General features: G+C 23.5%; 1 protein-coding gene across 1 annotated transcript in view; it reads left to right on the top strand.

Annotated features, from left to right (window-relative positions):
- The window catches only part of LOC122855692, a 33,382-nt gene extending 22,091 nt beyond the window's left edge, over nt 1-11,291 (top strand). Inside the window, 13 exon segments of the mRNA XM_044157241.1 lie at nt 971-1,077; nt 4,364-4,505; nt 4,571-5,017; nt 5,109-5,259; nt 5,846-6,580; nt 6,648-6,869; nt 6,960-7,412; nt 7,499-7,630; nt 7,711-7,924; nt 8,072-8,221; nt 8,821-8,913; nt 9,004-9,166; nt 9,239-11,291. Of these exon segments, the coding sequence (XP_044013176.1) occupies nt 971-1,077; nt 4,364-4,505; nt 4,571-5,017; nt 5,109-5,259; nt 5,846-6,580; nt 6,648-6,869; nt 6,960-7,412; nt 7,499-7,630; nt 7,711-7,924; nt 8,072-8,221; nt 8,821-8,913; nt 9,004-9,166; nt 9,239-9,536 (3,307 nt within the window). The 3' untranslated portion in view covers nt 9,537-11,291.
- The last annotated feature ends 1,626 nt before the right edge of the window (nt 11,292-12,917 follow it).

Genomic DNA, 12,917 nt, shown 5'->3' with positions numbered 1-12,917 from the left:
ATATTTGGTGATACAAATTTTATATTTTATGCTTTTATATACTCCAGTTAATTTTTTTATAACTCTCCTTTTCAAACTCATACAATGTAATTGTTGATTTTTAATTTTTGCTCGTGAAATATGTTCGTTGTTTCGATATAGTTTAATCAATGTTGTATATACGTGTTATTTTGTTATATTTTTCATCAAAAAATGGTCATTAATTTTTTAGATATTTAATTAACTCATGCATCAAAGAGATTTTTATTATTAAACACTCAATAATTAAAAAGTTTATTTGAAATTTCAAAATGAAATTAAACAACTGATTAAATTTCCTTTTTTTTTTTGCTATTTTATAATGAAAAAAAAAAAAGAAAAAAATGAACTTGGTTGATTAGTTTTCATTTGATACTTGAAATAGAGATATGAAAGGAAAAAAAAATTATTTATACAAGTATTTCAAATGATTTGTTGGTACGTGGTTTTGAAGATTTAAACATGCAAGCTGGTTCAAGGCAATGCAAGGTCGTTATAGAGGTACCCTAGACTTGGCTCAACGCCACTGCTTTTAGTTTGTTTTTTGCCTTGCTCCTCGATTGAATGAACCGAGTAAAATTGAGGGGTAAAACGTGAGACAAGCAACAAGTTTTCTTATTCCGTCTCGAATGAACATAGTAAGCATACAAGCTTTCATCATCATCTCTCCTATTCAACAAACTACATCAAAAAAAAAACCATCTATTTCTTTCAAAAAGAAAAAGCAAACATCAACAAACTCTTTGACTCAAAAACTCAAACTAAACATTTATTAATTAATTTTTATAGCTTTTTTATTTACAACAATTTACACTTTTATAAATACAGATGCAGTATGGAGATTTAAAAAAAAAACCAACACCATCAAGACAATGGAAATTAAACACGAAAAAAGGCCCTTTTAAATAAAATATAAATTAGCAAGTTTACTAGGTCATTGTCTTTATTTCAGAACAACATTTTCAGTCGACCCGGACACACATATTGACAGTCTAGAACAGGCTGAATCAATGGTCCTCGAGGGTACCAGCAAATGGTCATGCAAGATCGCCATCACAGGTAGCATAATAATCAAACAAATGACACTTATTATTCACATAAAAATACAATAATAATTTCTATTTATTTAACAATACAAATACACCAACTAATATCATCAACAAATAATTTTTAAAAAATATTTAAAATTCATCATAATAACACAGCATGAAACAAAGAAAAAATTACACTCACGCACTTGACAAAAAAAAATATAATAATTTCTATTTGATTATTGTTGAAAATGCTTTGATTGAATGAGAAAATGATTGAAATAAATAGTTTTTATAAATTTTAATACATTAGATTTTATTTTTAATCTCAAGATAAGTCTGTATGAAGTGAATAATATATAGTTTACTGAGAAAATCGATAGTTCAACGTACAGGCAAGTGCAGCGCCATCCCTGACCTGGTAGAAATAACCCAGCAACCATCCAGACTCTAGGCTCTTATCTGACAATTGATATGGTGCTATTTTCATGAAAAACACTCCAATCATTTTTATATACAAACTCTGGATTATTATTATTTTTATTTTATTCATTTACATGTTTACTGAAATATCAAATAAAATATACATATCAGGTTTTTTTATATCAAGATTTTTTATAACAATATATATCAATTTTTATGTTATTTTTTTTTCATTTTGTGGGTGCGTGACACTAATGCTTAGGAAAAAAAAAATATTTAAAATAGGACAACATACCATGCAAAAAATAAAAATCAATAGAGAAAACTTTGTGGTTGATGATGGAGTAAACAAAAAAAAAAAAAATGAAAAATGTTTAACTATGGTAAATTTAAATTAATGGGAGTTTGAATTATAGAGTCCCCCAATGATCAATCATCCTTAAAAAAATATATAAATATATCTGTGTATTTCTTCTGGGATTGACAGAAAAAAAGGCATTGTTATTATTTTATTTTATTGTTTAAAATATATATTATAATTAATTGTAGTTTAGAAAATATAGGGGAGGTTTTTTTTTTTTTCATTTTTAAATATTCGAAATGCGTGATTGTTAAAGTAATTTTGAAATGTAGTTTTTTTTTTTTATCATTATTTCGTGAGTATTTAAAATGAGCTTTAAATTATGAAATTTTTTAATAATTTTTCATTTTTACTTGTGCACAATGAAAGTAGAATGAACAATTAATTATCATGCGAATTGTTTTTTTTTTTTTTAAATAAAAAATTGGAACAATTGATAAAGGAAAAGTTTTATTGTTTTTTATGAAAAATTTTGAATAATGTGAAGCGTAATAAAAGAGTGAGAATGAAAATTTATTTTATTTGATATTTGGGGTAACAAGCAACAAATTATCGAGCAGATGGTGCAAAATAGCAGAAGCGAATAATCTGTGACAGTTGGCATTATGCTCCAATAATTTGATTATTATTTTTTTTTAATTAATTTAACTTGAATATTTAATTAAAAATATTTATATTTAATTTTCTACAGATTATATCACTGACGATATAAAAAAAAACTTGTCGAAAAAAATAAGAAAAATTAACAAAACAAAAAAGGAAAAATATACAGTTAAATTTTACTATCAAGATTTTTTTAGATTTTAGATATGTTTGGCAAATTATTCAAGAATACATCTACTAAAAATAATAAAATAAAAAAAAGTAGATAAGAGGATTGATTGAACTTGGCCAAATAAATTCAAAAAAAAAAAATAAATTGAAAATAAAATAAACTAAAATACAATGGAATAAAATGAAAATAAAAAATACAATAGTACAATAAAAATAAAAAAAGTACAATAGAACAATAATAATAAAAAAGAAAAATAAATAAAAGTTAGTTTTATAAAAACGTGAGTTTATTTTTCCGTGTGTATCTTGATTTTGCGATAATAAAATCAATCGAAATTTTCTGCCAATAGAAAAATTTTATTTATCTTAATCTATTAAACAATTATAAATGATTCTATACACATATTAACATATTAACACAAGAGCTTAGACAAATCCGTATATTGATGCAACAATTTAAAGTCCTTGAGGCTTTGGTCATTGGCAAATGTTCACAGTTTGTAACCACAATATCATCAATTTCGATTTTCGAAAAGTTTATTTTCTCTCAATTTGGATCATTAAACCGCAAATATACTTGCACACAACTTCACAAAGATGTAATACTATTTTATTTTACAAATTTAATCAATTAAAATTACAGCACAATTAATGAAACTAATATATTCATTCATTTATCAATCATTTAAAAATAAATACAAAATTAGCTAATAAATTTATTTGTATAATTTTTTCGAATATATATTTTTGTAGCATGATATTATTTCTGTTGCATGTATGATATTTATGTAATTTTTTTTCAAGTTATATACATTAAATGTATATCCATTTAAAATATAAAAAATATTTAAAATAATAATAAAATATAAAAAAATATCACAGCTGCGCTTTTGCACGCTTATCAATGTCATCATAAACTTCACTATAAAGCCAGTGTATATCCTAGGATTAAATATAAATCCTTAATATAATTTCTAGAAAATATAATAATATTAATAAATGTATTTGTGTGTGGGTGTTTTTTTTTTATTGTTAATATAATTGCACGTCTTGACATTGTTACGTTGACATGATATTTGTTGGTAAATTATTATAAAAAATGTAAAAATGAATTTAAAAATATGAAAAAGTTTACAATCTTGAGATTTTATTTATCATTATTTTAATTTCATTTTTTATTTGAATTAACAAGCTCTATTTTTTTTTCTTGACATTATAAAGCTTGAAAAAATAAATGAAAATTTAAAAATATAAAAAAAAAATTTATATAAACAAGAGGATCATTGAATTGTGAAAATAAATTAAATTCTGTTATTCAAAAATAAATTATTATTAATGAATATTAAATTATTCACATTGTTAAATAATTTAAATACCTGACACAGTTTAATTTTATAGTTAAACCATGACAAAATTGCAAACTAGCATGTCCAAGTTTTCAGCAAAACTTTAAACCTAAAATTTACGTTTTAGTTTAAATTTACTGAGAATGAAAATACTCAGTTAGACATATATATATTTCTAAGTTTTTGTTTTATCTTACTTCTTGATAATTTATCATTTTAAATTATCATTTCAAATCAAGTTCTGTGGTTGCAAAACATTGACAAAATAAAAATTCCATTAACCAATTTATTTACAATTCAATGCTCCTCAAAAGAAATATTTACATTCAAAACTTAATAGTGTAATTAAAAATAAAGTACTTAACTTGATGATAAAAAAAATACTTATAAATAATTTTATTATATTACAGTAATTTGTGCACAAGGTCTAATTGCCAAAGATAAAAGTGGCACATCTGATCCATATGTAACAGTACAAGTTGGAAAAGTTAAAAAACGTACACGTACAATGCCTCAAGATCTAAATCCAGTATGGCACGAAAAGTTTTACTTGTAAGTATAAATAAACCAAAATATCCAACAAAAACAGAAACTATATATTTTAAAAATCTATTTAGTGAGTGTCACAATTCATCTGATCGTATTAAAGTACGTGTATGGGATGAAGATAATGATCTTAAATCGAAATTACGTCAAAAATTAACACGTGAAAGTGATGATTTTCTTGGACAAACAATAATTGAAGTACGTACATTAAGTGGTGAAATGGATGTATGGTATAATTTAGAAAAACGTACAGATAAAAGTGCTGTATCTGGTGCAATACGTTTACATATTAGTGTTGAAATAAAAGGTGAAGAAAAAGTTGCACCATATCATGTACAATATACATGTTTACATGAAAATTTATTTCATAGTTTATGTGAAAATAATGGTGGTATGGTATCATTACCACAAACAAATAGTGATGATTCATGGAGAATATATTTTGATCCACCTGGTGAAGAATTAGTTGATGAATTTGCAATGCGTTATGGTATTGAAAGTATTTATCAAGCAATGACGTTAGTATTCGACAATTTTCATTATTAATTATCAGTTGATAATCCATTTATTTCATGATTAAATTTAATAATTATCTTGATATTATTTCAGGCATTTTCATTGTTTATCAACAAAATATCTTTGTCCAGGTGTACCGGCAATAATGTCGACACTTTTGGCAAATATTAATGCATATTATGCTCATACAACAGCAAGTGCTGCTGTATCAGCTTGTGATAGATTTGCTGCTAGTAATTTTGGAGTAAGTCATTAATTTTTCCTTCATTTATTTTTATACTATCATAATTATTTTATGGCTTTTTTATTTTTTCATTATACACTATTATATGTCCTTTTAAAAATACCTTGAAAATATATAATAAAAAATAAAAACCTAGATGACATAAAATGACTAGGGGTATTACGGGTATTATTACTCAACTGGGAGTTGAATTGTTGTTAAAAAAAAATAGAAAAAAATGTGAAAAATGCTTGGAAAAAAATTTCCGGGTAAATGGGTAGTGTTCGTTATACGAATCCCTGAACAGTATCAAACCTGTAACACAATTTTCTTCTTGATGTTATTTTTTAAATTGGTATTTGAAAAATTCTGTATTCTCATCAATTTTACTCAGTCTTATATAAAAAGAATAATAGCAAACTTTTATTCTTTATTATCATTGGATTGTGCAATTTATTATTATCATTTTTTTCATTATAAAATTTTCCATGATAAATTAATTTTACTGGTCATTGTATTATTTTTTATTTTGATTGATTATTGATGGTATTTTTTATGATTTTTTATTTGAGAAAATTAATCATTCTTTTTAATTTTATTTTTGCAGAAAGAAAAATTTGTAAAGCTACTTGATCAATTGCATAATTCATTGAGAATTGATTTATCAATGTATAGAAATAATTTTCCAGCATCAAGTCAAGAAAAATTAATGGATTTAAAAAGTACTGTTGATTTATTAACGAGTATAACATTTTTCCGTATGAAAGTACAAGAATTATCATCACCACCACGTGCAAGTGCTGTTGTTAAAGATTGTGTAAAGGCATGTTTACGTTCAACATATCAATTTTTATTTGAAAATTGTCATGATTTATATAATCGTGAATTTCAAGTTGATCCAAGTGAAGCTAAACTTGATCCAGAAGATCATGGACCACGTCAAGATTCACTTGATTTTTGGAATAGATTAATAACACTTATTGTATCTGTTATTGATGAAGATAGAAATAGTTATGCACCAGTATTAAATCAATTTCCTCAAGAACTTAATATTGGACAATTATCTGCAGCAACAATGTGGTCATTTTTTGCTGTTGATATGAAATATGCACTTGAAGAACATGAACAACATCGTCTATGTAAATCATCAACATATATGAATTTACATTTTAAAGTTAAATGGCTTTATTCAACATACGTCAAAGATGTACCACCATACAAAGATGCTGTACCAGAATATCCAGCTTGGTTTGAGCCATTTGTCATGCAATGGCTCAATGAAAATGATGATGTTTCACTTGAATATCTTCATGGTGCATTTAATAAAGATCAAAAAGATGGGGTAAATATTTTGTTTTCTTTTTTTTCTCTAAACTTTTCATTGTACTTATATTTTTTTATTTTTACAGTTTCAAAAAAGCAGTGAACATGCATTATTTAGTGTATCTGTTGTTGATGTATTTACACAATTGACACAATGTTTTGATGTTGTATCAAAACTTGAATGTCCAGATCCAGAAATATGGAAACGTTATATGAAAAGATTTGCCAAAACAATTGGTAAAGTTTTGATAACATATTCTGATATTGTTAAACGAGAATTTCCAAATCACATGAAGGAAGAAAGAATTGTATGTTGTCCACTATTTTATTTATAATAAATTATTATCAATAAATATGTTTAATATATTAATAAATTTTCTTTTTTTTTAATAAAATAGGCATGTATTTTGATGAACAACATACAACAATTACGTGTACAACTTGAAAAAATGTTTGAATCAATGGGTGGCAGTGCATTGGAGGAAGATGCAGCAAATATTTTAAAAGAATTACAACAACAATTAAATAGTGCACTTGATGATCTTGCAATGTTATTTGCTGATAGTTTAGAACCGAGAATAACAGTATCAGTACGTGAACTTGGTGATTTACTTTTGGCAATTAAAGGTGGTGGTCAAGTTTCTCTAACTCAACCAGCTCAAAGAAATGCAGTTGCTGCTGAGGCTGATGATGTATTGAGGCCATTGATGGATCTTTTAGATGGTAGCCTATCATTGTATGCTGAATCTTGTGAAAAAACTGTTCTTAAAAGATTACTCAAAGAGCTATGGAAAATTGTTATGAGAATATTAGAAAAAACTGTTGTATTACCACCAATGACTGATAAAAGTGTAAGTTTATTTCGATTTTTTAAATATTTTTTTACAATAAAATGAAAAACAAATTTAATATTAATCTATTTAATATATTTTTACAGATGATGTTTAAGAATTTAACAGACAATGCCAAGAATCTTGCAGCAAATGCTAAAATTGAAGACATGTCAAGAATATTTAAAAATCATATGGCAGGAAAACCCGATGTAAAAAATGCACTCAGTGGAGTTATGGTATGTAAAACAATTTAATAATAAAAAAATACAAAATACTTTATCCTTGAAATGCATAAAAATAATAATAAATATTTAAGGAAATGGAAAAAAATTTATCACCAAAACAATGTGCTGTTCTTGATGTTGCACTCGATGTTATTAAACAATATTTCCATGCTGGTGGTAATGGCCTAAAGAAAACATTTTTAGAAAAATCAGCTGAATTACAAAGTCTACGTTATGCATTGAGTCTTTATACTCAAACAACTGATACACTTATCAAAACATTTGTAACAACACAAACTGATCAAAGTAAGTATAAAATTTAATTTAATTTCGCAATAGTAATAAGTTTATAATTTAATAAAATAAAAATATTATAACACAAATAAGTAAAAAAAAAATATTTGAGAAATATAAAAGTAAATAATATAAATAAAAAAAAAATAAAAAAATCAGTGCCACTGAACGATATGACGACGTTGCGTCAACGTCAACGTTCGATGAGCAGCGAAAGGCCAGATGATGGTGAGGGTGCTGAGGGTATGGAAGGTCTTGAAGAACCTCTTCGCCAAAGAAAACCCCCACTTCGCCGAGAAAGTCGACAAGGTACCAGAGCACTTGCACTCTGAGACCAAAATAATAGCAAAAAAAAAATTATCAAATCCATATTTAAGATAGAAAAATTTGGCATAAAAAAAAAAAAATAATTTTTATCATTAGATTGTACCTTTAGGGTATAATAGACATATTACAATCAAGATGTTTAAATTTTTTAATAATATTAATTTATTAATTTAAAAAATAAATAACATCTTGATTTTTTTTTTACAAAAAAAAAAACAGCTAAATACATTTAGTTAATTAAAATTGCTTATAAAAACTTTTGTCTTTTTTTTTTTTTTAAATAATTATCATGATCAATGCTATCATTATTATGAGTCACTTACACTCGGCTTTAATCACAAATTATTATTATTATCATCTTATAATACACATTATTTAAATGCAAAAATAATAATAATAAAAAAAAATAGCATTTAGAGGCATGTTGTTAATCGAGTGCTAATTTAAATTAATAAAATTATGAAATATTTAAAATATAGAATAATAGAATGAAAATTGAATGAGCTTGATATAGTTTAATGCAAAAAAATATAATAATTAATTGATTAATATTAATATTTGTTTTTTATTTTTAATTTTAGATACTTCTGATAATGGATCTATTGGTGAATTGAGTGTTCAAGTTGATTTGTTTACTCATCCTGGTACTGGTGATCAAAAAGTCACTATCAAAGGTAAAAAAAAAATATTTATATTTATAATTTTTAATCATGTTACTAAGGAAAATAGAAAAAATCTAATTAATGTATTTTTTTAAATTTTAGTTGTAGCAGCAAATGATCTCAAGTGGCCATTGGCAACTGGAATGTTTAGACCATTTGTTGAGATTAATTTAATTGGACCACATTTAGCTGATAAAAAAAGAAAACATGCAACAAAATCAAAAAGCAATACTTGGTCACCGAAATTCAATGAGACATTTCACTTGTAAATAAATTTATTAATTTATTTTTTACTTAAATAATAGCTTTGATTATTAATGTTTGATTTTATTTATAGTATTATTGGAAATGAACAACAGCTACTTGATTTCTTCGAGTTACATATATGCGTTAGAGACTATTGTTTTGCACGTGATGATAGACTTGTTGGTGTTGCTGTTCTACAATTGAAAGACATTGCTGAAGAGGGATCATGTGCATGTTGGTTATCACTTGGTAAAAGAATACAAATGAATGAAACTGGTTGGACAATATTACGTATACTATCACAAAGAAATAATGATGAAGTTGCCAAAGAATTTGTTAAACTTAAAAGTGATATAAGACAAGAAAATCCATTGCCTAATCCAACTTGAAATAATTAATATTTATAATTGTAATATTAAAATGATTTTTAAATATTTCATCAGGCATCGAAAGTGTTTGAACGAAAATGAAAATAAATATTATATTAAATTAATTAAACAAGGTCAAAATAAAATTATGAGAAATATTTAAAGTTGAGTGTCTTCAAAGTACTGATATATGAAGAATTTTTATCGCACAATAACATCGTCCAAAATTCAGCATGATTAATATGGTTAATATGTATAAATATAAACGTCCGACGTAAAACGTCAAAATGATTTAAAAAAAAAAAACAACAACAACAAAATCTAAAATAAATTGCGCCTATCTCGTTATGAAAAATAATTCGACAATTTATTGTTGGATGATTTATAGAGAAAAAAAATTTACAAACATGCAATTTATCTTTTAATAAAAATTAAATAGAAAAAAAAAAAAAAATAACAAGTTTGAAATAATGAAAATTGATTGTAGATATTATCGAATGGTGAATAAAAAAAATTTTTTTAATTACAAGTTAAATGTAGCATTTATTGCGTACGACCAATAGGCATATCCTGACGTGATTCAGGATTTCGCCACTAGTTATTAAATAATAAATAAATTTAAAAAAAATTAATTAATTAATAATTACTAGGCCATTGTATTGTAAAATAAATAAATAAATAAATAAATAAATAATGTTCTTAAGTGTTAAGAAATAAACAGAGATCGCAAGAGTCTGACTGCTAATTATTGAGTAAAAAAAAAAATGTTGACATTCAACGTGCTCCATTACTTGTCTATATCTAAATGAGAAGTTGATTTTTTTTATAATTTATCATGTATTATTATTGTTGTATAATAAAACAACCCAAAAAACAAAAATATAATTATCAAAAATTATATAATTACTAATTAATTAGCTTTCTAAAATTGAATTATTATTATTTTTTTTCTTTCTTTTGTTTGATTATTATTGTTAAAGTATTCTTCCAATGAAGATTTAAAAATGAAATGGTAAATAAATTTGAATAATTTAAATTGCCTATGACACAATAGAAAAAAAATTCGCACTAAAAAATTATAAAATTTGATGATAAATTGATTGATAATTAAATTAACATTTTTACAAAATATAGATACGTCTAGATTCATTGTGACAAACTTTTAAAATTATATTAAATTCATTAACAAAAATTATATAAAAAACAATGCTGCATGGAATAAATAATTTTGGCGTTAAAAAATTAAAAAGAATTGATAAATTGAAATGAAAAATAACAAAAATATAAAGAACGATGTTTCGATACATAGCAAAAATGCACGGATCGACAATATAATCATTAAAAAAATTAATTTATCATTAAAATAAATAAAAATCACAATTTTTTACTTAATATAAAATCAACTAGATTATCAATCATCTCCTTTATGTGAAAATTAAATAAAAAACGGCAATTAATATGTATAAATAAATTTTAAAAAATATAATTATTTCTCTGCTTTAGATAATACATAACTAAGATATAATAAATTTAAAAAAATTTCGCAATTTAAAAATTAAAAATGTCCAGTCGCGATATCGATGGTGTTATGCTCTACATTTTTTAAAAAAAATATATAATTAGCATTTAATTTCATTGAATTTTGAGTAAGCTTTAATGGAATGATATAAAAAAAAATAAAAAAAAAAAAAAAAGAGTTAATATATATCTCGCATATTCTGTGATAATTAATCGTTAAAATAATAACACACTTATACACCTATCATTTTCATAAAATTAATAATAAAAAAAAACAAAAAATTTATTAATCCTGTATCACAAGCACGAATAATAATTTTCTCATTAAATTTATTATTGATTAAATATTAAAAATAAAATCTTTACACTTACAAATGACACTACAAATTTTTCTTCAAGTTCAAATAATAATAATAAAAATAATAATAATAGATATCATTAAAATTATTCTTCAGTTTATTGGAATATTAAATGTGAAATACATGTATTTTAAATTTTAAAATACAAAAAGATATGCAATGATGATGATACCAAAAATACCAAATGAAAATGTACGAGAATATTTAAAAAAAAATATATAAAATAAACAAAATCAATATTCATAAATTAATGTTGATGGCTTTTATTTTTAACGAAACAAAAAAAACATTTACTAATGATGATTGATTTAGATTGTTGTACAAAATGAAATTACTTGTTAAAGAAATTATTTTTCATTTTATACAGAGTTGATTGGCCGTTACTTTTTTACAGCTTATTTTTGATGGATAATAAAATAAATTTATCTACGTTCTATATTTTTTAATTAATTAATAGTTTATAATTTCACTAATGAGATTTTTTTTTTAAATGAAAAATAAAAAATTGAGTTAATCATTGTCATGGATTTTTTAGTTGAAAATATAGGTCACCAATATTTGTTAAACTTGAATATGAATTTTGTTAAAAATAATGAAAATGAAATAATAATATATTAAAACGAGTTGATTAAATTATATTATAATTATGACGTGTTGAAAAATCAATGAAACACAATTTTAGACAATACATAAAACTACAAAAACAAATATAAAAAAATTGAATTTAAAATTAACAAAAATAAAATCAATAAAACGAAAAATGTAGGACAAAAAAATTAATAAAAATACTAGATATTCAAAAAGAAAAATAATTTCATGATAAAATAAATTAATATCGCTTAAAATTTGAATTAAAAAAACTTGCGTGTAAATTTTTAAGTATAAATAAATCAGTTATTTTATTTGATAAAAATAAATTCGTATTTAAAATGTTGAATATATTGTCATTGTGTTGAACGTTGATTATTCACGCAACAAAAAAAACATTTATTTAAATAATTATATTCCAGTTGAAACACGCACACGTTATAAACAAAAAAAAAAAAAATAATAAATCCAACAACAACATTGTAACTAAAACATTTTTCTTCGTGAAATGGTTCTATGAAAAATAAAAAAAATTTAATTAAACTCGTTTTTAATATTAAAACTCGTAAAAAATAAAAAAAGAAAAATATATTTCGATCGTTAACTATTGTGACAAGTATTATTAATATCCATAATAATTTTTTTTCATTTAAAAAAAACGATAAGTTATGAATATTAATAAAAAAGTCAACAAAAAAATTTATGCATTGATTAAAAAAACCACTCAACAATAAGAGAGAAAATTGCTTGAATAAATAATATTTTTTTTTATCTAAAAAAATTCGAGGTATGAAAAAAAAAAGTTAAAGAAACAATAAAATTGCATGGAAACATTGGTATTGTTTATCCGGAATTGAGTAATATCCTAATAATCTGAGGAAGCTTTATCAGTTATAATTTTTTTCCATAAATAATTGTGATTTAAAAAAGAAAATGA

This window comes from Aphidius gifuensis, linkage group LG4 (genome assembly GCF_014905175.1).
Source record: "Aphidius gifuensis isolate YNYX2018 linkage group LG4, ASM1490517v1, whole genome shotgun sequence".
Taxonomy (NCBI): domain Eukaryota; kingdom Metazoa; phylum Arthropoda; class Insecta; order Hymenoptera; family Braconidae; genus Aphidius; species Aphidius gifuensis.
The sequence above is the reverse complement of the archived record's forward strand: the minus strand, read 5'-3'. Positions and strand labels throughout refer to the sequence as shown.